The sequence below is a fragment of the Rhinatrema bivittatum genome, chromosome 1 (assembly GCF_901001135.1).
Source record: "Rhinatrema bivittatum chromosome 1, aRhiBiv1.1, whole genome shotgun sequence".
In the NCBI taxonomy this organism is placed as follows: domain Eukaryota; kingdom Metazoa; phylum Chordata; class Amphibia; order Gymnophiona; family Rhinatrematidae; genus Rhinatrema; species Rhinatrema bivittatum.
In genome coordinates this window covers 276,770,905-276,795,032 of record NC_042615.1, presented here as the reverse complement: position 1 = coordinate 276,795,032, position 24,128 = coordinate 276,770,905, and the positions used below count along the sequence as shown (strand labels likewise).

The 24,128-nt window shown below is 45.0% G+C and overlaps 1 protein-coding gene across 3 annotated transcripts in view; it reads right to left on the bottom strand.

Annotated features, from left to right (window-relative positions):
* IDH3B (isocitrate dehydrogenase (NAD(+)) 3 beta) overlaps positions 1-24,128 on the bottom strand; it is a 105,956-nt gene that overhangs the window by 18,718 nt on the left and 63,110 nt on the right. The window contains exons 11-12 of one of the 3 annotated variants that reach the window (XM_029595166.1): positions 23,853-23,913; positions 2,968-3,716 (exon numbers count right to left, since the gene is read on the bottom strand). In XM_029595166.1, the coding sequence (XP_029451026.1) occupies positions 3,627-3,716; positions 23,853-23,913 (151 nt within the window). In that variant the 3' untranslated portion in view covers positions 2,968-3,626. Of the gene's footprint in view, positions 1-2,967; positions 3,717-23,852; positions 23,914-24,128 lie in introns of those variants that run through there. The other 2 variants (XM_029595186.1, XM_029595177.1) reach the window with 2 other exon arrangements.

Here is a 24,128-nt window from a genome sequence, read left to right as displayed (position 1 = left end):
GCACATTATTTTAATAACGCTTTCTTCTATTTAGTCGTTTAATAAAATCTGCTATGAGGACAGGTGGAAGAGGGTTGGGCCTGGGACTGGACCTGGGCCTACTTTGGTGCTTTCTGTTCATGCATTCCAAGCTTCAGTCTGTCTGAAGTTACACTGCCTTCCCGTGTGGGGCTCCCTACTGGAAAAAAAAAAAAGTACCACTGTCCCTTGTCTCACCTTACTTAAACTGTTCACTTTTTAAATATTTACCTCCTTACGAAATACAAAAGGGCTGTCAATGCAGTGGTCAGAGTACAGAGCTGTGAACCTGGAAGCGCCAGTTTAATTTCCCTCTCCACCACTTGTGATCTTTATCAAGTTACTTAACTTCTTCCCGCTCAGACTTAAACTAAAGTCTTCAGGGTAAGGACAATGTAACTATACTGTCTTGCACATTTCTGTATGTACTAATGGTACCATAAAAACAAATAATTTTGGAAGAGAACTGTTAGAACATTTAGAAAAATTATGACATTTCAAGACCATAACTTATGTATTGTCCCCAGGGCTGTTCCTTCTTCTCCTCTTCCTACAGGATGGACTTCCAGTTTAGAATGGAAGTATACCCCATAAGAAAAGGAATAGCAGAGATAGCGGCCACAAGGCCCCTCAGCATTGCTCTGCATTATTTCCACAGTTCAACAGCTGCTAAAGGTGAGCCCAGGTGAGATGAGGAGGTAAGAGTGATGGGCAACTGGGATGAGGTATAAAGATCAGGGGGGGATGTAGTAGTAGTAGACAATAGAGAGGATAGATGAGGAAAGTGAGATGAACTTGAGGAATGGGGGACAGATGAAAGGTACACGTGATGAAGACAAAGAGGTGGCAATGGAGAGAAAAGATATACAGAGAGAGAGGAGAGATGCAGAGAAATGATATGAATGAGAAAGTGAGACAGATGGAGGGAGAGATGGTGATAGGCAGAGAGATAAAGATAAAATGTGAAACAGAACAAAAGTCAGGAAAAGAAAGAAAAATGAAAGCAGAAAAAAAGACTGAACAATATTAAGCGGGAACAAATCTCATAGGCAGAACTCCATTTTTTCAATATATTTATTGGACTATGTGACTTGAAATTGTGTGACACTGCACTTTTCTTTGTTATTAGTTCTTTCAAACCAGCGAGCGGGCGCACATTGGCGGGCATATATTGGTCTGTGCCCAGGGACGTGGTCATTTTATAACATACACGCGCGTACATGTTATAAGATAGCCTGCCCGAGTGCACACGTGCGCCAAATTTTAAATGGGTGTGTGCAAAATCCTGCCTCTACTGCGTAAATTGGGGAATTTTAAAGGGGCGCGCACCAATGCCATTCACAGTTTTACCAGTTCACCCAGTTAAGAGAGATTTCCTCCAAACCCCCCATGGTTTGCTAGCCTTCACTCTCCCCAGTTAGCCTCAACCCTTAAAACCCCACAGATCTCCCTATTTCTCTTGATTTTTTTTTTTAAACTTGCATGTCATCCACAGCAGAAGTAAAGTTACGCGACAGGGGACCTCGGCACATGCTGGATCACATAAGCATTTATGCGCACATCTTGCGTTCATGTCCCAAAACGCCCATGCTCCGCCCAAACCATGGCCCACCCCTTTTTTGAAAACTTTCGAGATGTGTGCACTCCAGGAGATACTTGCGTATCTTGATGGATTTTAAAATCTGCTCGGCGCACGCGAGTTCAACAGTTGCACATCAGGCTTCTAAAATTCACCTTTTAGTATTTACAACTAAAATGCACCACATACTATTTTCAGCATATCTTTTCATGATGGCAATGTGAATCCACTCTTTAATACTGCGTATTTTGCGTAGATTACATCTTTTCTTAAATGCATACTTTTATTATGTCTTCCTTTGATTAATGCAATTCAGTGTACTTGGATTTGCCAAATACCACCATTCATGCCAGCTGCACGTATTATTAATGTCACGGCGCTCTGGGCATAGATCTCACCTGCTCTGGCCAAGCTTCATTGGCTACCTACAGCTTAGCATATAGATTTTAAAATTTTCATTAGTTTTTATGTATTTATTTATTTGAATTCTTTTATATACCGAGGTATAGCAAGCTGCCTTCACTCCTGTTTAAAGGAATTCATGAACTAGCACCTCCTGCTTTCAATGCAGCCTTAAAAATATATCAGCCTGTGTGCAGTCTATGCTCTGAAGCCCACAATTTGTTATGCATCCTTTCAAATTAGTAAGATTAGACAAATTCAGAGAGCGATTATTTTACATACAGGGACCAATGATTTGGAATGCTCTTCCTAATATGATCAAATCTAAGTCTTCCTTGTTGAAATTTAGAAAATTAGTGAAAACTCATTTTTATCAACAAGCCTTTTGTAATCTGATATGATGTCTTTTTTGAGCAGGATGCACTATACCTCTAGTTTAAGAGAAGAAATGGTCTTACGTTCCCTGGATTTGAATTTAAATGTAATTAGAATTATTTGATGTCAGAAGGGTATGGGTTTTATAAGTCTTATTTATTTTTAATTATAATTTGATAAGTGATTCATCACTAGGCAGTAAATGAGTAGCAAGCGTAGAGAACTATTTACAGGGCCTGAGAGGTACAGCAGAGCAGTTAGGTGAGTTTTTAACATTTAGGGGTCTACTAGATTGGCTGCTTATACAACTGATTCTCAGACTATGGCATCTGAGAATTGGGAGGATAACTGTTATTGATATGTATGTTTTCACTTTGTTGTTTTTTTTTATGATTTTTGTAATAGGTTTTAAAATATGTAGGTCTGTGCTAATATTGTGAATGTTTTACTGTAACCTGCCAAGAAATGGTGATTGGTGGTCTAGAAATTTTTAAATAATAAATAGAGAGTGCACAGAAACAAATTGTCAAAGATGGAGGGAAGAGAATCAGACACTAAAAAATAATCAAAAACAGAAAATAATACAATATATGGAATGGAGCAAGTCTGTAAAAAGGTTTATTCAACTGTATGCCTTAATAAATAAATGATTTAAATCTCATGGACGCTGAGCACAAAATTACACTCATCATCATCATCATCATCCTTAAACTTATTGTTCTCTGAAACAGGAAACTGCAACAAGAAAATCCCTGTGATGTGCAAAGTGAGTACAAGGGCATGTCTGTGTTCCTTCAGTGAGGGAGGGGGTGGGCAGATTTAGTGTTTCAGAGTAGCCTTGTCTTATTCATTATGACTGCATGATATATCGCCACTGCAGCAGAACTCCCTTTGCAAATTAGCTAAATACATGTAATTTCTCCTTCCTTTCTTCCCATAGTCACTGACTTTCAAGCGTACTTCTAGGGACAGATGGATTAGTACCAAGTTACTGCAGGTAGAATGCTAGCATTGAAACACAGACACAGAGGGGAAAATGGATTACCCTTGGGAAGGCCACTCCAACTGCCTCTTTAACCAAGGAGACCAGTTACAGGAGGCAGTTTTGACACTGGAAATGGAAAATGTGATGGTGGAAAGTGTCATGAGCAGCTCGTCAGTAGGGCATAGCAGGTGGATCCTAACACATGCAGCAGTTTGGACTTGCATCGCACAAGGAAAATCTTGGGAATGGCGAGGGCCCGCTGGAATCCTAATGCATGTAGGCTGGGTGCAAATAGTCAGTCACAGACTTCATGAAGTCCGAGGTAGTGGAGTAACCCCCCATGTCACAGGTCCGGACCTAAAATAAATGAGGGGGGTAACACACACAATGAGAGAGAGAGCAACAAAAACGAAGCAAAAGTTACATTAAAACAAACATTTAAAATGAAAAAAAATTTTAATTTAAAAAAAGGGGAGGCTAAAAGCATAAAGGTCCAAAGTGAGTGACAAGTCTTCTAGTTAACTTTAGGACAGTGATTTCCCCGACCAGACGTTACGCAGCTATTATCCAAATAGTGCTGAATATAGTGCTACCAGGATAAATCTAGACCACGCCCCAAAAAGACTCCTACCCTCCTTTTTATTCCAGTGCGTGAGGCGGGAAATTTAAATCTCAGGTAACAAACGTTTTTAACACCAATCTCATAGTTTTCATTCTGATAAGACTGGGACAATTCTGACCCTTGTTTATAGGCCCCTAAAATAAGGAAATTTTATCTTATGGGAAGAAATGTCGCTAGCTGTGTAGATTTTAGTTCTTTTTTTCCCTACAGACTGACTTGTCTCTTGGAATTTTCATTTAAAAGCCATTAGTAAATAAGGGTCACAAGTGCCTGGCGCTAAATCTGCCATTCCATAGACAGGCAGCGCATCAGACAAGACTCCCAGATGCTGAAGACATTACTGAACAGTTTACGGCCATTTATTTACGGCGCAACTGTCAGATTTCACTGGGACCTTTTGTTTCTGCAGACACTGATATTAAGTGAAGTCACCGGTGTAGCTCAACTGTTGCCTCTACCATGCATTCTGTATACTTTATATGTGAAATGGGTACAATAAGATCACCTATCCCAAAAGATTTGACACAGATGAGCCAATGGTGACTTTAAAGCGGAAGTTCTGCCTAAATTCCTCAGCTTGATTTCTCTCGGGGACTTATTATATCTTTTATTTTTTTATGCATTATTATAGCTACATAACCTGTTTGGAAAAACCTCCTTCCCTGAATCCACTTTTCTGCTGTTCATGCCTTAAATACATCAGGGGCCAATGTAAAACGGTGTGGTAGGCTGAGCACATGTTTTTTTTGTAAATTATCTCTTTATTAACAACTGCCAAAGTACAGGACAAAGCATAGTGAATCTTACAGTATCACTGGTAACAAAATACATACAGCATCCTGCACCTAGAGTTGAGTTTTGAGTTTTAACCCTCCCCCACACTCACCCTATCTCCAATTCTTCCACAGCTGAAACATAATTGCGATACAGAAAGCATCATCAGCCCAACTGAGCCTTTATTATATGATGGAAGCTAATTAACAAAATTCCTCAATCGTTCTTAAAATATTAATAACCTTTATAGTTCTCTCTGGAAGAAGCTAACCAGTGGTCAAAGGGAGACCATATATGAGAGAATTTATGCATATTATCATGTCTTATAGCCATCAATTTTTCCATATAATAAACCACTTTCAATTTTTGACAGACTGCAGTCCTGTCCGGTGGTGTAATCGTTCTCCACCTTGAAGCTAATGTGCATCTAGCAGCTAAAGCTACCTGTTGAAAGAGCCTGTTCTGAGAAGCAGAGAAATTAGAATCAGGCATATTCATCAGCCAAAATGCAGTGCTCCCTGGAACATCACACCTCAGGATCTCTTTGGTCATCCCAATTACCACTTCCCAAAATCAAGTAGGGCAATCATATATGCCAGAAGGATCCAAGCTGACCACACTTATGCTAAAGCAGGGTACATTTTCTGTAATCGCTGAGGTGTCAGATGCCAACAGTAAAGCATTTTATAGCTATTCTCAAGCAAGGACGAAGACAAAGAACTCCATTGAACATAGAAAAAGCAGACACCCCAAGTTCTCTCATCCTACTCTATGCCCAAGTCTGCCTCCCAAGCTAATATATGACAGAACGTAGTGGAGGACGAAGTGTTCAACAATGGAGAAATTACTTACCTGATAATTTCGTTTTCCTTAGTGTAGACAGATGGACTCAGGACCAATGGGTATTGTGCTCTCCTGATAGCAGATGGGAGACGGAGTCAGATTTCAAAGCTCTCGTCAGCCTACATATACCCGTGCATCGTACTTTTAGCTCTTCAGTATTTCTTTGAAAAGCCAGTGTGGATATATGTCACTTAATACTTGGTTAAACTTGAACTGGTTCAACTGATTAAATATATAAAACTTTTGGAAAACTTTTTTTTTTTTTTAATGAAACTGGAGACCACCAGTGCACTGAAACAGTAAACTCCGACACCTGGGTAACTGCAGGAGTCTTGGATTAGAGGTAGGCCGTGGCTTACCCGTACTTGTCTCGCGAGTTGATATCAAAGGTTCTCTATTTCTGGGGCAGCCGTGGGCGGGATGCTGAGTCCATCTGTCCACACTAAGGAAAACAAAATTATCAGGTAAGTAATTTCTCCATTTCCTAGCATGTAGCCAGATGGACTCAGGACCAATGGGATGTACAAAGCTACTCCCCTAAAGGGTGGGAGACTGCCCGTGGCCCACTTAGTGCAGCCTTTGCGAAGGCTGTGTCCTCCCTGGCCTAGACGTCCAGGCGGTAGAACCTGGAGAAGGTGTGTAGGGAGGATCATGTTGCTGCCTGACAGATCTCGGCTGGCGAGAGCAGCCTGGTTTCGGCCCAGTAGATTGCCTAAGCTCTTGTTGAATGCACCTTGACCTGTAGAGGTAATGGCTTTCCTGCCTCTATGTAGGCAGTGTTGATTACTTCTTTGATCCAGCGGGCTATGGTGGCCCGCCTGCCCCTTGTTTCTTCCTGCTGTGGAGGATGAACAGGTGGTCTCTGTTTTGCGCAGGGGTTCCGATTTCTTCAGGTATTGGACTACAATTCTGCCGACATTCAGGTGGCGAAGGGAGTGCGAGTCTTCCGAATCCATGTATTCCTCTGGTTATGCTAAGGATATGGTTTGGTTCATATGGAACTGGGAAACCACTTTCTGAAGGAAGGATGGTACCGTACGCAGCTGTATGGTCCCCGGTGTGAAACTGAAGAACGGTTCCCGGCAGGATAATGCATGAAGTTCGTATATGCGCCGAGCTGAACAGATTGCGATCAAGAACGCTGTCTTCAAGGTCAGGAGACGTAGAGACAGGGCGCTTGTTAGTATGAAGGACTCTCCTGCTAGGAAGTCTAGTACTAGGTTGAGATTCCATAGAGGCACTGGCCTCTTTAGTGGTGGTCGGAGTTGTTTGACTCCTTTCAGGAAGCGGGACACATCAGGGTGTGTTGATAGCCTGATATTGTCCCCATCAGACCTGAAAAAGGCCAGTGCTGCGACTTGGACCTTGAGGGAGTTGAGGGACAAGCCCTTCTGCAGGCTGTCCTGTAGGAATTCTAGGACCGTGGGGGATCTTGGCTGTCCTCGGTAGAAGGCCACGGTCCTCACACCAAGCTTCAAATATTCTCCAGATTCGTATGTAGGACAGGGATGTGGAAAACTTGCGTGCCCGGAGCAGGGTGTCAATCACTGCTTTGGAGTAACCACACCTCTTTAGGCTAGTCCTCTCAAGGGCCATACCATAAGAGAGAATCGAGCTGGGTCTTCGTGGAAGATCGGTCCCTGCTGGAGAAGGTCCCTGTATGGTGGTAGACGCAGAGGGTTCGCAGTCAGTAGTCTTCGAATGTCCGTGTACCATGGGCTTCTTGGCCAATCCGGGGCGACTAGCAGGACTAATCCCCTGAGGTGCTCTATCTTGTGGATGACCCTGCCCAGTAGCGGCCAGGGTGGAAAGGCGTACAGGGGGCTTTCCTCTGGCCACTCCTGAACGAGAGCATCGATTCCCTGAGAGTGGGGTTCTCGTCTGCGGCTGAAGATTTCTGGGAACCCGGGTATTGCGACCTGTTGCTAGTAGGTCCATGACTGGAGGCCCCATCGATTTACTATCAGCTGGAAGGCTGTGTCCGCTGGTGCCCATTCCCCCGGTTCTAGGCTTTCTCTACTGAGGTAGTCCGCCGAGATGTTCCTGCGATATGAGATGCCGAAATCTGTAGATTCATTTCCGCCCACGCCATGAGGGGATATATCTCCAGCGATACCTGCTGGCTCTTGGTTCCTTCCTGGCGGTTGATGTAGTACTCCTGGGGGAATTATGCGCTACTGCGGAACGCAGAATTTGCGCAGAATTCCCCCCTGCGCAGAATTGCCAAATTCTGCACAGAAAATAGCAGAGGAGACCCCGGCATGCCGCGAACAGAGCGCGTCCCGCGCTCTGTTCGCGGTGAAGATGAAGGCCCGGTGCGCCATTCGCGGCACACGGGGGCCTTCCCTTTTTGCCGCGAACGGTGCACCGGGCCTTCATCTTCGCCGCAACGGAGCGCGTCCCGCGGCACACGCTCCATTCGCGGCGAAGATGAAGGCCTGGCGCGCCATTCGCGGCCTTCCCTTTTTGCCACGAATGGCGCGCCAGGCCTTCGTCTTCGCCGCGAACAGAGCGCGTCCCGCGGCATGCTGGTGAGAAAGAATGTGTGTTAGAGAGGGGAGGGGAGGGTGAGAGAGAGCAGGAGGGTGTGAGAGAGTGCATGGTGGGGGTGATGCTGGTGAGAGAGAATGTGTGTGTGAGAGAGGGTAGGGTGGCAGAGAGCATGGTTGGTAAGAGGGGGGTGGGGAGGGTGAGAGAGAGCAGGAGGGTGTGAGAGAGAGCATGGGAGGTAAGAGAGGGTGGGTGGGGGGGATGCTTGAGTGTGGGTTTCAGAGAGAGAGAGCCTATATGGGGATGCCGGTGAGAATGTGAGTGTGAGAGAGGAGAGGGGATGTGAGGGAGAGTGAGAGACAGCTTGGCTGGTAAGAGGGGGAGTGGGGGGATGCTTGAGTGTGGGTTTCAGAGAGGGAGCCTATATGAGGAGAGGGGTATGGGGGAGAGTGAGAGACTGCTTGGTTGGTAAGAGGGGGAGTGGGGGGGATACTTGAGTGTGGGTTTCAGAGAGAGGGAGCCTATATGAGGAGATTGTGAAGGAGTGTGTATGTGTGTGAGAGATTGGGAGCTCATGTGTATGTGAGGGTGCTAGCCTGTGTGAAGGGATTGTGTATGTGTGAGACAGCCTGTGTGAAGGAGTGCATGAGAGACATAGGTAGCCTGTGTGAGGATGTATGTGTGAGAGAGGGAGCTTGTGGGGGTGTGTATGCAAGAGAGAGGGCCCTGTATGAGGGGATGTGTGTGTATATGAGAGTGAGGGAGCCTGTATGAGGGTGTGTGTATGTGGAAGGGACACTTTTACAGTGAATTTCTAGGGAAATTCTGCTCAAAATATTTAAAATTCTGCAACTTTAAGTAATAACTTTTTTTTCTGTAATAATTTAAAATGTAATTACTTAAAAACTGTCATGTAAATTGTATTTTGACAAATATAAAGTTTGCAGAATTTTCAGTTTTTGTGTGCAGAATTTTAAATTTTTTTGCGCAGAATTCCCCCAGGAGTAATGTAGGCAACGGTTGTTGCATTGTCCGACATGACTGACGGACTCGCCCGAAGTCTGTGGCTGAATTGTAGGCATGCTAGTCTGACCGCCTGAGCTTCTAGGCGGTTTGTTCCAGTCCGCCTCTTCCTTGTTCCATTGACCCTGGGCCGTCAGTTCCTGACAGTGGGCTCCCCATCCTCACAGGCATCCGGTCCATGGTGAGCAAGATCCACTTTGGGGTGGATAGGTTTTCGCCTCTGCTTAGGTGTTCTTCCTGTAACCATCATTGAAGCTGCTCCCGTAGCTTTGACGGTAGCTGGAGGCAGATCGCGTAGTTCTGGGACACCGGGTTCCATCGTAATAGTAAGGAGCATTGTAGCGGTCGCATGTGGGCCCTTGCCCACGGGACCACTTCCAGAGTTGATGTCATGAGGCCGAGGACTTGAAGGTAGTCCCATACCTTGGGACGGATCGAAGTCAGCAGCTTTTGTAACTGCTCGATTAGTTTCTTCCTCCGTGGAGGGGGAAGGTAGGCTTTGTTCTGCTTGGTATCGAATTGATCTCCCAGGTATTCTAGTGACTGGGAGAGCTGTAGGCAGCTCTTGGCTGTGTTCACGACCCACCCGAGCTCCTGTAGTAGGTTCTTGATTCTGGTGGTTGCATGTTGGCTCTCCTCTGGAGACTTTGCCCTGATCAGCCAATCGTCCAGGTAGGGGTGTACCAGGATTCCTTCTTTCCTCAGTGCTGCCGCCACCACTACCATAATTTTGGTGAAGGTTCTGGGAGCGGTGGCTAGACCAAAGGGTAATGCCCTGAATTGATAATGAAGGCCCAGTATCACGAATCGCAGGAAGCACTGGTGATGTTGGTGGACCGGGATGTGAAGGTAGGCTTCGGATAGGTCCAGGGAGGTTAGGAATTCTCCCGGCTGTACTGTTGCTATGACTGAGTGTAGTGTTTCCTTGCAAAAGTGTGGTACCTTCAGATATCGGTTGACGGTCTTGAGGTCCAGGATGGACCGGAACGTTCCCTCTTTCTTGGGGACGATAAAATAGATGGAATAGTGGCCAGTATTTTGTTGAGACTTGGGCACCAGGGTTATTGCTTTCAGGTTGAGTAGTCTTGCTAGTGTGGTTTCCACAACCAGTCTCTTGGAGTGGGAATGGCACGGTGATTTCAAGAGTTTGTCTGGGGGGATGCTCTGGAATTCCAGAGAGTATCCCTCTCGAATGATTGTTAGGACCCACTTGTCTGAAGTTATCTCGACCCATCTTTAGTACAAGCGGGTAAGTCTGCCTCCTATGTCTTCTTCCTGTGGATAGGTCTGCGTCTCTTCATTGTGGGGTGTGGCCAGAGCCCGCCCTGAACTCTTTTAATGTGCTTGTTCCGAAAGGACTGAAACCTTCCTCTGGGACGAGCGGCTTGGGGCTGTGTATTCTTCTAAGGTTTAAAACGCTGCGATCCCTCTGCCCTTGTTTCTCCTGGGGGAGGAGCGCCGATATGTTCTTTTGTTCCTGTCCTCAGGTAGTCGAGGTACTGGGGGTTCACCCAATTTATTGGCTAGTTTCTCTAGTTCGCTCCCGAACAGGAGGGATCCTTTAAAAGGCATTTTCGTTAGATTCGCTTTGGAAGTCGCATCAGCCGACCAATTCCTGAGCCATAATTGTCTTCTTGCCGCCACTGCGGCGGTGATACCCCTGGATGAGGTGCGCACGAGGTCTGCAGTTGCATCGGTTAGGAAGGAGACTGCAGGCTCCATCGCCTCTCCGGACGTGGTCGCATCTCTGGCAAGGATCAAACAGGAATGTGCCACTAAGGCGCAGCAGGAAGCAATTTGTAGTGTCATTGCTGATACATCAAAGGACTGCTTGAGGATGGCTTCCAGCCTTCTATCCTGGGCGTCCTTCAGTGCCGCCCCTCCCTCCACTGGGATTGTGGTGTGTTTTGAGACTGCACAGATCATAGCATCCACTTTGGGAAAACGAAGGAGTTCTTTAGCTGTGGGTTCCAGTGGGTATAGGGCTTCTAGTGCCCGCCCGCCTTTGAAAGTAGCCTATGGAGCATTCCATTCTAGATCAATCAGCTCCTTGATGGGTTCCAGCATGGGGAAATAGCATGAGGCCTTATGGAGGTACACCAGCATGGGATTCTTCTTTGGTTCCACTGTGGACTCCGTGCCTGGAAGGCCCATTGTCTTAATGGTCTGGGACACTAGGGTTGGTAATTCGTCCTTGTGAAAGAAACGGAGCATGGTCCGCTGGGGCTCCATCCCTGGGGGAATTTCTCCTTCTTCCAGGGAGGCAGTTTTGTCCTCTAAGGTATCTGGATCCCCCTTGGGGAGGCTCGCGGGTTTGAGAGACATGTCTCGAGTATCCCGGGAGGTGCCGGGAAGGGCTGGTGCTTCCAACGGAGGTTGGGCCTGCTGTGTGGCCGGGGCTGGTTGTGCCTGGACAAAGTTTTGCAGCCCTTTAAAAAATTCCACCCAGGAGAAAGTTCCTGGGTCCATGGGGATCCAATGAGAGATTGTAGTGGTAGCCCCGGAGGAATTTTCCTGTGGGGGCGCCGAGATGGAGATGCTCAGGTCCGGGGTGCCCTTATCAGTGGTTCCGGAACCCTCTCCTGGCTGTAGGGGGTCTTGATTAGGGTCCCCCTGGGTCTGCTCGCACTGCTGGCACAGAAGGGATTCTAATTCCGGCTGTGCGGCTCTCAACTGGCAGACTGGGCAAAGGAAGGCTCCTTTGGATTTCTTGGCTGGCGGTGCCATAGCCTGCGCACGTGTAGGTCTGGAAAGACTTGGCCGCGCGTGGAGTTATGCGCGTGGATGTGCTTAGTTGAGCGCGTTGGATGTGTGGGAGTTATGTGCACGAGGTACACGCAAGTTGTGCGTGCGGGCAGCGGAGTTCGTGCGCGCGGCCCAGTAATGCGCTTAGTTGTGCGCGCCGCTGTGCACTTATCTCAGAGATAAGTGCTTAGGTTAGGCGCTTCAGGCCTCTGGCCTTTTTCGCGTGTATTGCGAACGAGGGGGGAAAATGGCGCTGATGACCCCGAAGGTAAGATGCCGACACCCCCCCCCCCCGAATGGTCTCCATAGGTGTGGACCCTCGCACCAGATCGGGGCCTGCCCCAGGAGGGCTGCTCAACCCAATTTCAGAGACCCTTGACAGAGGAAGGACGGTGCGGCTATTCAAGTCTTGGAGACTTAGAAGTAAAGGTTTCTACCTTACTTGGTCTCGGCGCTTACCGGTCGCATGCCGGGCGGTCTCCAGCTGCGGGGGGAGAGGGAAAAACCTTCACCACCGTGCTCGAATCTGCACCCGCTGCCTTTCAGCCACCCAGAGGGCTGAGTCCACACCGGGAATCGGCCGTCGGACCAAGGCTCACCTCTGAGGATATCGAATCGACCTCAGGAAAGTCTCGACTGTGGGAGGGACCGATAGGTTTCACCACAGGAGAAGCGGGGCTATCTTCTTGGAGGTAAATTTTCTTTCTTCTTTCTAGCTGTAAGTATTACACTATTCTAGATTAGGATAGTGTCCGCATCTGCTATGGGAGACGGAGAAATACTGAAGAGCTAAGCATGATGCACGGGTATATGTAGGCTGACGTCAGCTTTGAAATCTGACTCTGTCTCCCATCTGCTATCAGGAGAGCACAATACCCATTGGTCCTGAGTCCATCTGGCTACATGCTCATATTTCTGCATGCATTTTATATTCCAAATTGTTCTCATGATATAAGCATTTTAGCACACAAATTAAAGTATGCACAAATTAGCACACCTCCATATTAATGGTGTTATAAAGTTCTTAAGGCTTAACATTTTTTTAATGCTGGAAATTTAATTTCTGAGTCAGAGTTGAAGTAAAGTTAACTCATATATCTGATGGCTAGTGTTAGTCTATGATTCTGTGCCAGCATGGTCCCAGATCTGAAGTTCTCCCAGGTCAGATCACCACACCTGGGAACCCCAAGTGCAGGATCATGCTGGCACAGCACCATAGACTAGCACTAATCTCAGAAATTTATTTTCTCTTTAATCCAGGAGCTCAAGCTTTTTAAAAAAAAAAAAAAAAAAAAGGTGAGTTAAGCCCTGGGGTATCCAAGTCCAGGATCCTCAAGCCAAAGGATTTCTGTCCTGAAACCCCAAAGACAAAGGAACTCTGCTCTGAGACCTGCCATCCACCTATGCCCACCTACCTGTCCCACTGACACCCTTCAGTCAAATTCCTACTTCCCCCATCCACATTACACCACATCCATCCACCCACCCCCCACTCATCTCAACACCACTCCCACCTTAGGCTGGGTTCCAAGGCTGGATCCTGGTTGTTGAGATCTAGGTCCGAGTCCTGGCATCGGAGCCCAGGTCTAGATCTGAGGCTAGGTCCCAGGCCTAGGTTTTGGTCTGATGTAGGGGCCCAGCTGCGGCCAGGTCCCAATTAAAAAGGTCAAGGCCCAGGAGCAGGCCTTCTGACTTCTTTTTCTGTCGACTCAAAATTATGCCCTCCATCTAGGGAACGTGCTACAGCATGTCCTCCGGGCAGAAGACAATATTTATTTATTTTATTTATTTAATACATTTATATACCGTTTCACCAAATGCATGAAATGACCGAAGCGGTTTACATTTTTCAAAATAAAAATTAAAATAAAATGACAAATAAAAACAAAAAATAAAAATTAAGAATCAAAAGAATAAAATTACATTAAAACATCATGATCAATATCAACAAAAATAAAAATAGAACTAACAATTAACTTATAAAAATAGAAAGTAGAACATAGCAATTTACATAAACCTAATTGGTTATAAGAACAAATGAATAACTAACCTACCTAGAATAGTCGAAGCAGTATCTAAATTTCCAAAAGCTTCTTTTGTTGAGTTTTATATTCCGTCATTCGGTGAAGCCATCACAACGGTTTACAAGATTCAAATTGTAATTCTCTTAACAATTGTGAAAAAAGTTATAACAGGATGCATATTAAACAAAAGATTAATCATTACTTTGAAATGACAGAAGAAGGAAAACACGAGAAGATCTGCTCCTGGGCCTCCAGGCCTAGGCCTAGGCCTTGGAGACTGGGACTCAGCCTTGGTTCAGACTTTGGCCACAAATGGGTTGGGTTTTCAGGCTTTCCCTAATGAATATGCATGAGATAGATCTGCATACAGTGAGGCAGTGCGCATGCATATTTATTGGGGATATCCTGAAACCATGACTCATTTGTGGCCCTTGATGACTGGAACCGAATACCACTGCAAAGGATAAGAATAATTTCCCTGGAGACATATAAGGAGGATCATGCCATGAAATTTCCGAACCTTCTAGAATTCCGATGGAGGAGAAAGCAAGGGGGTCCCAGAATGCCAGAAATATGTAGCATCCTAATGCAAATTACCAAAAGATAGCAAGAAGAAAATCCCAGATCTCAGGAACTGATAAACAAAGGCTCTTTCAACGTTAACATGCAAGGTTGCAGACACCCTATGAAAGAATTTTCAAAGAAACAGCAAAAAGACCAGCAATGTCAACCAAATTAGACACAAAGAGGTAATTGTACAAACTCGCTGTGAAGAAACGGAATGCCAGAATATAATCATATAGCTAGCTATTGAGGTACAATGAAATTCCAAACACCTAACAAATACAGAAGAATTATTTCTGAAGGACACACTACCACAATCAGAGGTATACCTTGTGCCTACACACTTAATGCATACAAAATGTTAAAATGTAAGATGGCACCATGGAAAAGTTGCAGCAAGCATGCTGTCTATAATTTCAACCTCTAAGGTGTGTCCAGTGTCTGGAACTTTGAAGTACTAAGATGTCAAAATATCAAAGCACCTAGACTTGCATGAAGCATCAATGCACTAGACTTCCTGAGCATTAAAAGTTCAGCCACTGAAAAGTCACAAAAGCATTCAAAAGTTGTCTACAGCAGACCAAAACACCAAGCATTGCTATTGATCAAATATCCTAATGCACCAAACCATTCTTCAGTCACTGGAGTTCCATGAGACATCGAAAAAGCATCAAGAGGCAGAAGCATCATTGAAAAGGCTAGTACAAACACTTTCTTAGGCTATAGAAATTACTTTTGACATTGTTAAAACCTATCTCAAGACACCAACGAATCAACAATGTGCTAATGCACAAAGACTTTTTAAGAGCACTGGAATACATTAAAGGTATTATGCAGCCAAGGCATCAAAACATTAATAACGTGCTGGTTCGCTAACACTATTTCATGGCACCAAAGCATTCATAAGATGCTACTCATGAGAAGAGGCACTTATAAGGCAGCATACTAGGGTTGCCAGGTAGTCATGAAAGAACACACTCTATTTTCTGAAAAAGAAACAAGCCCAAAACACGTGAGATTAAAACTACTTTTATTAGAATTCCTTTCCAAGCAAATCTCTGGCCCCTCACACTCATTCCCACTCCCTCCAAGCACATCTCTGGCCCTCTCACACTCATTCCCTTCTCCACCCCCTCCAAACAAGTCTCCGCCCCCCTCCCCACCCTCTCCAAGAACATTTCTGGCCCCTTCACACCTATTCCCCCTCTCCAACCCCTCCAAGCAAGTCTCCGGCTCCTCACAATCATTCCCCCTCCCACCCTCTCCAAGCAAGTCTCTGGTACCCTCACACTCATTCCCCCCTCCCAGCACATCTACAGCCCCCTTCACACTCTTTTCTCCCCCTCCAGGTACCTATTCTCTTTGACTGTTGCCAGCTAAGTGCATCACTCCCTTCAGCATTCAGCCCTGCTGTGCTGCATAAAAGCTTCCTCTCCTCTGGAGGTTCATAAAATTGTGGTGCAAGGCAGCTTGAATACCGCACCATGCTTTGCCTGGACTTGGTCACCTAACACTACTGGGAATCCTGCCTGAATGCCTGGACTGCCGATTGGCTGACCCAGTGCCCTGAGACTGCTTGTTACAGGCCTGAATGAAAAGTGGGTGGGCCATTGCCCATCCAGGCGCACCAGTAAGTACGCCACTGCTATAGACAGGCCTCATCGGCAGCAGCAGCCAATCACAGGAACAGCAGGGCACAAGTCTTGCCCACCAAGCCCAAAAAAACACGATTTGGAGGAAAAAAGCCCAATTATAAGCAACCTGCGAATGCAAAAAAAAAAAAAAAAAAAGCAAATTCCTATAAAAACAAGCCCAAACTCGTGGGAAATAAGCAAGTTTGGCAACACTGCAGAGTAGACAAAACATAAATAGGCTGATGCAATACCGTGCGTTGGCTGCAGTGCATGGCTCAACACACAATTGACACACGTTTTGGATGCACATCCATAACCACCGATGCAAAACAGGGGTTAGCGCGTCCAAAACACACATCCAATTGAGTGCGTAGGTAATAGTGCTCATCACATGAAAAATTCATGTTGATGAGGCTATTAGCTATTTCCCCCAATGCAAAAAAAAAATATATATGTGCGCCCGACAGGCACATTTTCACCTGCAAAAATTAACGCGGCATTAATTCTAGACAAGCCCAAAAAAATTACAGAAAAGCAGAAAATATTGCTTTTCTGTTCTTTTTCAGTTCCTCTGACTTAATATTGTTGTGATATTAAGTCGGAGGAACCGAAATAAGAGAATTAAAAAAAAAAAAAGTGTGCCAGCAGTTAGGTTAGATAAAGGGACCCTCAATTAATGAGCATCCATTTTCCTAACCTGTGGCTGTGCACAGGTTAGGAAAATGTATGCTCATAAAATTGATTTTCTATTTTCCTAACTAGCTGACAGCTACCTCTCCTGGGCGCCTGCTGCCGAGAAGACGCTAGGGGCACACAACTTCCCCAGCACCTCCTTTTTTACTGAGGTGGATCGGCGGGCGTTAAGGAAGCAGGCGCTCAATCATGAGCACCTGTTTAATGTGCACAGATATTACATCGGCCTGAAAGAGCCTCAAGACACCATCAGAGTGCTGTTGTGTCATGCCTATCTTGAGGTACCAAGTCACTCAAAGTACCATATCTTGAAGCATTTCTGAATTACCATGAAATGAAACACATGAGTACCAACATATATGATCTGTCTGACAAGATCCTTTCTATCCTGAACTCCCAGAAGCTGAAAGACATAGGCTAGAATAATTTCACAAGGAGCACAAGTGCTACGCAATTATGTGTGGGCAAATGACAATTGCAATGGAACTGATGCTATGTGAAAAGTTGCATAAAGTCTTCTCAAGAGATGAGCACATCCCTACACAGCAAACCCAACCAGAAAGCATGTACTGTATGGCTGGATTCTCATTCAACTTCTTCCTCACCCTGAATCTAGAGAGAAAGACAAAACTTGAAAGCCAAACAGAAATAAAGGACTAAAAAGGCAGAGGACATAGAAGCTATTTCCTCAGATACAAAAGAAATGGCTAGCATACACTGTAGACAACTGGTTTATAGTTATAGCATTCTAAGCTTAGGAATGTCCTCAGGGGAGCCGGCAACATTCAGGTAACTCATCAGAATTGATCCATTGAAATCGCTGAGCCAGATATTTAAAAAAACAAAAAACAAAAAAAAAACCAACTTAGTTGGAGAAGTTGGACTTATCTGGCTAAGTGGCACCGCTGAATATGGAACCTATTATTTTTATTTACTTATAAAATGTAATACCTCACTTTTTGTAAACAAAGATAGCAAGATTCATAATTCCCCTCAACTTCACTCCCCAAGTAAAATCTGCCAAATCCCACAAAAATCATCCCTCCCAGCAAACCATATTCCACCTAGCAGTCCAAACTAAAACAACTGATCCTGTCCATCCAACCCATTCCACCCAATAATATATCCTAAAAATATATAATACAAACAAAAACTAAACAAAATCCATCCATCTCCTGCTACTCCATACCCAAGAGTAATTCACACCAGATTCATTTGGTCCTCAGGGATATCCTCGAATAATAAGATAATTTTACCTGCTAGCATTTCCTGAATGAGAATTCATCAGATAACAGCTACCCCAAATGACATTGGCTTAATGAAAGGCTGTCTTAAAAGAGGTAAGATTTAATCTATCTCAGTGTCAAAGTTTCTAGAACTTTGACTTGGCACACTGAGCATGCCCAGCACGCCCTATACCACGCATCCGCATGGGGTCCCTCTCCAGTCTTATAACAATAGAATTAGACATATAACAAAAAACAGAAGAAATTTAACTCTGCAGGATGTCCTCTGAGAACATCTGTTACAGTTAAGCAACTCTGCTTTCTCAGAGGACAAGCAAGATGATAGTCCTAACACATGGGTGAATCCCTAGCTACAAGACACTCCCCAACAAAAATGTGGACCAGACACCCAACCAAGTGCCAACGGGTGTGTTGGTAACAGAGAGGGAGACACCTGAATAGCTGATTCACCACCCCCTGGTCCAGGGACCACTCATGGGGTCTGAAGGCATGACTCAGTCTGTCTGCTAACATGTTCTCCATGCCGGCCAGGTACACGGCCCTCAGCATCATCCTGTGGGACAGGGCCCATGACCAGATCTAGACCACTTTGTGACACAAGAGGTACGAATCCGTACCTCCCTGCTTGTTGACATACCACATAACCACCTGTTGTCGGTTTGGATCAGGACGATCTTTTTGGACAGCCGATCTCTGAAAGCCCATAGCATGTAACCGATTGACTGAAGCTCCAGGAATTTAATTTGGCAACTGCTTTCCTGTGCAGATTAGAGATTCTGGATACTGAGCCCATCTACGTGAGCTCCCCATCCCAGGGTGGATGCATCCGTAGTTAGGACAATTTAGATAGGATGACTTTGGAATGAGATCCCCTGTTCCAGTAACTCCTTAAGTATATTGTGCACCAGGACCACCATGATCTAAACTGGAGAATTTCAGGCATCTTGTGCCTGACATCCTCCTCCGTCAGCAACTGAAATGGGATGGCTTCCGCCATTGCCCGTGCAAAACCACCAAAGGTTCAAGTCCTCAGGTGGAGACTTCCTTCAATCCTCTAGAGGAGAAGGGTCTGAGGGAAGACCCTCAGAGCCATCGGTAGAGGACTTTGTGGTGTCATCCCCCCAGCAATCATAGGGGCCCTCATCCTCACTGAAGGCACCAAGGGATAAGGCCTTGGGCACTTAGCTTTCATCTAGAGGTGCAGGCACCGGTGGAGGTAGACGGAGGGGGGGGGGGGGTGCTACAGGTCTCGGTGTCTCAGTCGGCCTCGGTGGAGCTTCCACCTCCTCGAGACTGGCCATGATCACGATATCGGCAGGGGGAGACTGTGGTGCCCCAACAGGCACAGACACCAGGTTCTCCAACAGCACCTATAGAATGGATGGTGCCAGCTCCGGTGCCATGGGACCGATGTCCCGCAATGACTACTCGACAGTCAGTTGGACTCACTGCTCGAGCTCCTCTTCAAACACTGCCAATGCCAACACCAACTGGGAGGAAGAAGGGATGGCCAGATCCTCTTCAGGACCGAGAGGAGGATCGATGACTGGCACCAGGTCCAGCAGAGACCATCACGGATTGCCAGCACTGATGAAGGATTGGCATTCCTCGCCGAGGGGGTCGCTTCAGGGGCATCACAACATGAGCTGGCACATCCCCATGCCCAGCACTGTGCATTGATGGAGACCAATGCCAATGCTCGTCATGATCTTTCCCCAGTGCCAAGGCCAAAGACTAGTAACTCGATGTCCTCAGCCTGGAGGAGCCCAACTATGGACGGTCTTCGGCACCCCTATCCGCCGATGGAACCGATGGTTCCACAGATGTCAATGGCTAGGTATCCATTGGTGCAGCTTCATGGTCCTTTGATGCCGATGGCTCGGTCTTCTTCAACCCAAAGAGCCACACCATCTTGTCAAGACGAAGATGATGTCCTTTGGGGGTCATCAAGACACATGTGCAGCAACTTTGGATGTCATGTGATGCCCCCAGGCAGAGGACATATTCATCATGGGTGTCCATGATGGACATGGTTCTCGGGCACCGCTTAATCCTGGATATGGCCATGATGGGCCGAAATATCAAACTCGATGGCAACGGGCCTCGATGGCCGGCAGGCACTGAAGCACTGCCACCAGGGGGAATCGACCATGAAAGGAATGTCATAAAATTTGAATTTTAAGACCAGATGTGGGATTTAACAATTTTAGAGTTAGTTAGGAGATATTACATGCTAATAATTCAAGTCTAATCGAATACAGGAAACAGAGTCTCTTAGCATAGACCAGAGATTTTAGGCAAACAGTTACCATAATTTTGAGAAAGGAATTTTGTAGTTTTATTTAGGCGGTTAACTATTACTGAGGTTAGGAATGTTTGGTTAGAAATTTTAGGTTTAAGAAGCCATTCTCGTGCTGAGTTGAGGGACTTATATTGAATGAAATAATTATTAATTTTAGTATTTAAATCAGAGAAATATAAAGCGTTTATTAATGTTACCGTTTTATGCTATACTTTATTGTATTTTACTGTTTTATGCTACACCGCGAAGAAACACACAAAAATTTCAAGAAAATGGAAAAGTTTTCCAAAAAGGCTAAAAAAGCCAAAGTGAGCTCACTCACACCATGATGCTGCAATTCCGCTGAAAAAGAGAGGCTGGCGAGGGACACCATGTGGAAGTGTGGTATAGGGCATGCTCAGTGTGCCAAGTCAAAGTTCTAGAAACTTTGACACACGTTTTTCGTGTTGGGGCTCTATCTGATGATGTGTGAGGATTAACATCCTGTTTATCCTCGGAGAACAACTGTGATGTGATTGTTCATAGTAAAGTGAGTGTCCAACTTGATTCCAAGACTATATACTAAGTCCTTCGGGGTCAAAGTGATGTTTGATAGAGTAGGGAAGACAACCAAAGACTGAACCATAAAACCTCAGATTTGAGTGGATTAAACTTACTGTGATAGGATAAACAGACACTGCACATAAATATTCATTAGGAGAACAGTCCAATGGAGCAGCTGTGTGTTACATGTTGATAAAAAGGCCAAGTCCATATGATAGTGGGTCTCTTGGGTAAAGTTCCAGAATCTCCAGAGAACTCCACTAGCACTTCACCCAAGTGCTATTTTAATCCTCATTAGAATAAAAGCTGGCTACTTGAAAGAATGAAAGGAAGGCAGAGCATGGATCTGATCAGAGCTATCCTTGAAGCTGAGAGTGGCAAAGTTTGATTTGTCTTCTATCCAAGGAACAGTCAAGTGCTGAGGTGAAAAACCAAGTGAGCTGTTAAGACTTTAACCCACTGTTGGTTCTATATAGATAAACACTAAGCCATTGCTTACTTATATGGACCCTGTACAAGATCCTTGCTGGTTCAATTACAAGCATTTAAAAAAGATTTGGACAAGCTCCTGGAAGAAAAGTCCATAAACCATTATTAAGGTGAAGTTGCAGGAATCCATTGCTTATTCCTGGAATAAGCAGCATGGAATCTGTCTACCTCTTGGGATCCTGCCAGGTACTTGTGACTTGGATTGGCCACTGTTGGAAACAGGGTACTGGGCTTGCCGAACCTTTGGTCTGTTCCAGAATGGCAAATCTTAAGTTCTTATCTGAGGCTCTTGTGACTCCTACCTGAAAGCTTTTGACACCCTCAATTGGGTCTTGACCCACAGTGTGGGAAGCCCCTTACTGGGGGCCCAGGGTTAGTAGTTAAAGATTAAAATTGAATATTTATAAATCAAGGCAGTACCTGAGGCAAAGATACAAAACCTCCACTGTGTCTAGAACATGAATGTTCAAAAGCTTTATTTCTGTTTGCATAAAAACAGTGTTAATCTGCACATTTAATAATTCCACCTAGTTTCTGCCAGAGGCTTTGTTATACTTCCCTTGAGAGATTATACAAAAAATAATTTAAACGAGAAGGTTCCAAAAATCTAACCTGTACCTGGCCATGGCCATGCTCAGATTGAAGAGCATGTGAATGGAGTTTAGTACTGACCTAATTCATAGCTCTTACTGAAAGGTCTCTCTGTCTGTGGAAATTGTTTCCTCTCATTTGGTGCCTCAGGGAAAATCTTTTAACAAATGAGGCTCAAGCATCCCAATTCATGAAGGTGCATTAATGTGCCTCAATGAGTATTATTAGTGAATAAACCCCACTGAAAATAATGAAGCCTGCAGTACATTTGCATATTTTGGCATTTTAACTCTTAACACATCTTCGTAAATAGGGACTAAGGTATTTAATAGGAAAAATAAGCTCAGCTAAACAAACTGAAAACTATTTAGTGTTGGCTTTCATAAGCATAAAGAAAGAAAATGACAGCAAAAAGACTGTTGGATTGATTTTCAGAAATGGTATCTTCTTACTTTGAAGCAAATTTTCGACCGTACCTGACTAGATTTACAGCTGAAAATTCACCTAAACCCAGAAAAACAAAATTTGTCCAGCTAAATTTAGTTGGCTAGCATTAAAAATAAGCATCGACCTGCTAAATCACAAACCTGTCCAAGAAACACCTTCAGAGTTATCCCTTTTCTTCTCCCCCACCAACCACTCACAACTACCTGAAGATTATTTCTCTTTCCCCTGTGTTTAATAGACCCTCCCCCCTCCCACTGCTCTTAGCAACTGCAGCAATAATCCTGAGGAACCAGCACCATGACACATTTAACAATGATCATGACTCCTCCTCTCCAGGGGTTGCAAACATTGCCTTCACAGTCTCCCCAGCTCTGGCCGACTCGGGGTGCAGAAGACAGGATATAGAGGTCGAACTGGGGAAGCTCCTCATGGCAGTGCAAGCACTTGCCACTGAGCCTCTGGGATGACCAGTCAATCTTTTTCTAACTGGTTAAATCTGTGCACACTGTGAATTTGGAAAGGCAATTTAACTGGTCAGCAGGGGGGGGAATTTTCAGAGTTAGACATTAACTGGTAAACTCTTTTAAAATTGACCCCCCCCCTTGGTTGCCACGCACATTGCTCAGTTGGAAATCCTGAGATTCTGCTGCTGTTGACTTGCTCTCTCGGAGTCCCCTGCTTGATAGTGCTACCCTGTAGTTAGTTTTGCCATTTTCCCACTTGATATATATGCATGCACACTGATGCCCCTGTTGCAATGTAATCTCACAACATAAGATTTGTACTTCAACGAACACTTAAAACAAGGATCCAGTTAGAAATAGTTGCTTTATAACAAATGTAGGGTTGGTTTTTTTTGGCTTGCCCACACCATGCTACTCTATATCTATTCAGTTTACCGGACAAATGCCACTTTTTCACATGTTCAGTTATGACACAGAAAAACAACATTGGGAATATGGCTGACTCTTTCAAGCGCTGACATCAATGGTCAATGACATCTTCCTGACTACTGATGTCAACTCCTAACAGAATCTCCTTGAGGTTTGCACTTCATCAGAGGGGGGATGTTTTTTCACCAAAGTGTCACTATACAAACTTCTGTCAAGCCAGAACAGCCTAAGCCACTTAAAATATGAAACTGAAAATGCAACACCGAATTAAAATGAGATCCCAAACCAAAAGCTTTGCCCTCTAGAGAACCACAACACAAACTCAATGAAAACAAAAACTCGGCACCATAGGGAAAACATGAACCAAAGTCATGAGAGAAATGACACCAAAGAGGGAAACTCAGCATCAAAACCTATCCCTTAAAACTTTGCTCAACAGAACTGGATTCAAGCAACTGGCTTTACTCTTTGCCTTTTCTATATGTCGTCGGCTTTGAAAGGTAGCATTATGAATGCTGAAGGACTGCTCCTCAGGGTGATGCTAAACAGAGTGAGTGATTGGTACTTACCTTGCCCTGTTTAACCACCTTCTTTACTGCTTCAGAAATGAGGTTGGAGTGATATTCCAGGCTGAATGTGGAGAGGGGAAGAAGAACAGAGTCAGATCCACTTCACATACGTACATACATAGCAAGAGAGGAGGAGAATCCAATGAATGCTACAGCAGAATTCACAGTTGTGACTCCTCAACCTAATAAATAACACACATTTCCTATTTGCACTGAGTATATATTTCTAAGCTAACTTTTAGCATTTCAAAACGCAGCTTGAAGGATAAATGGCCA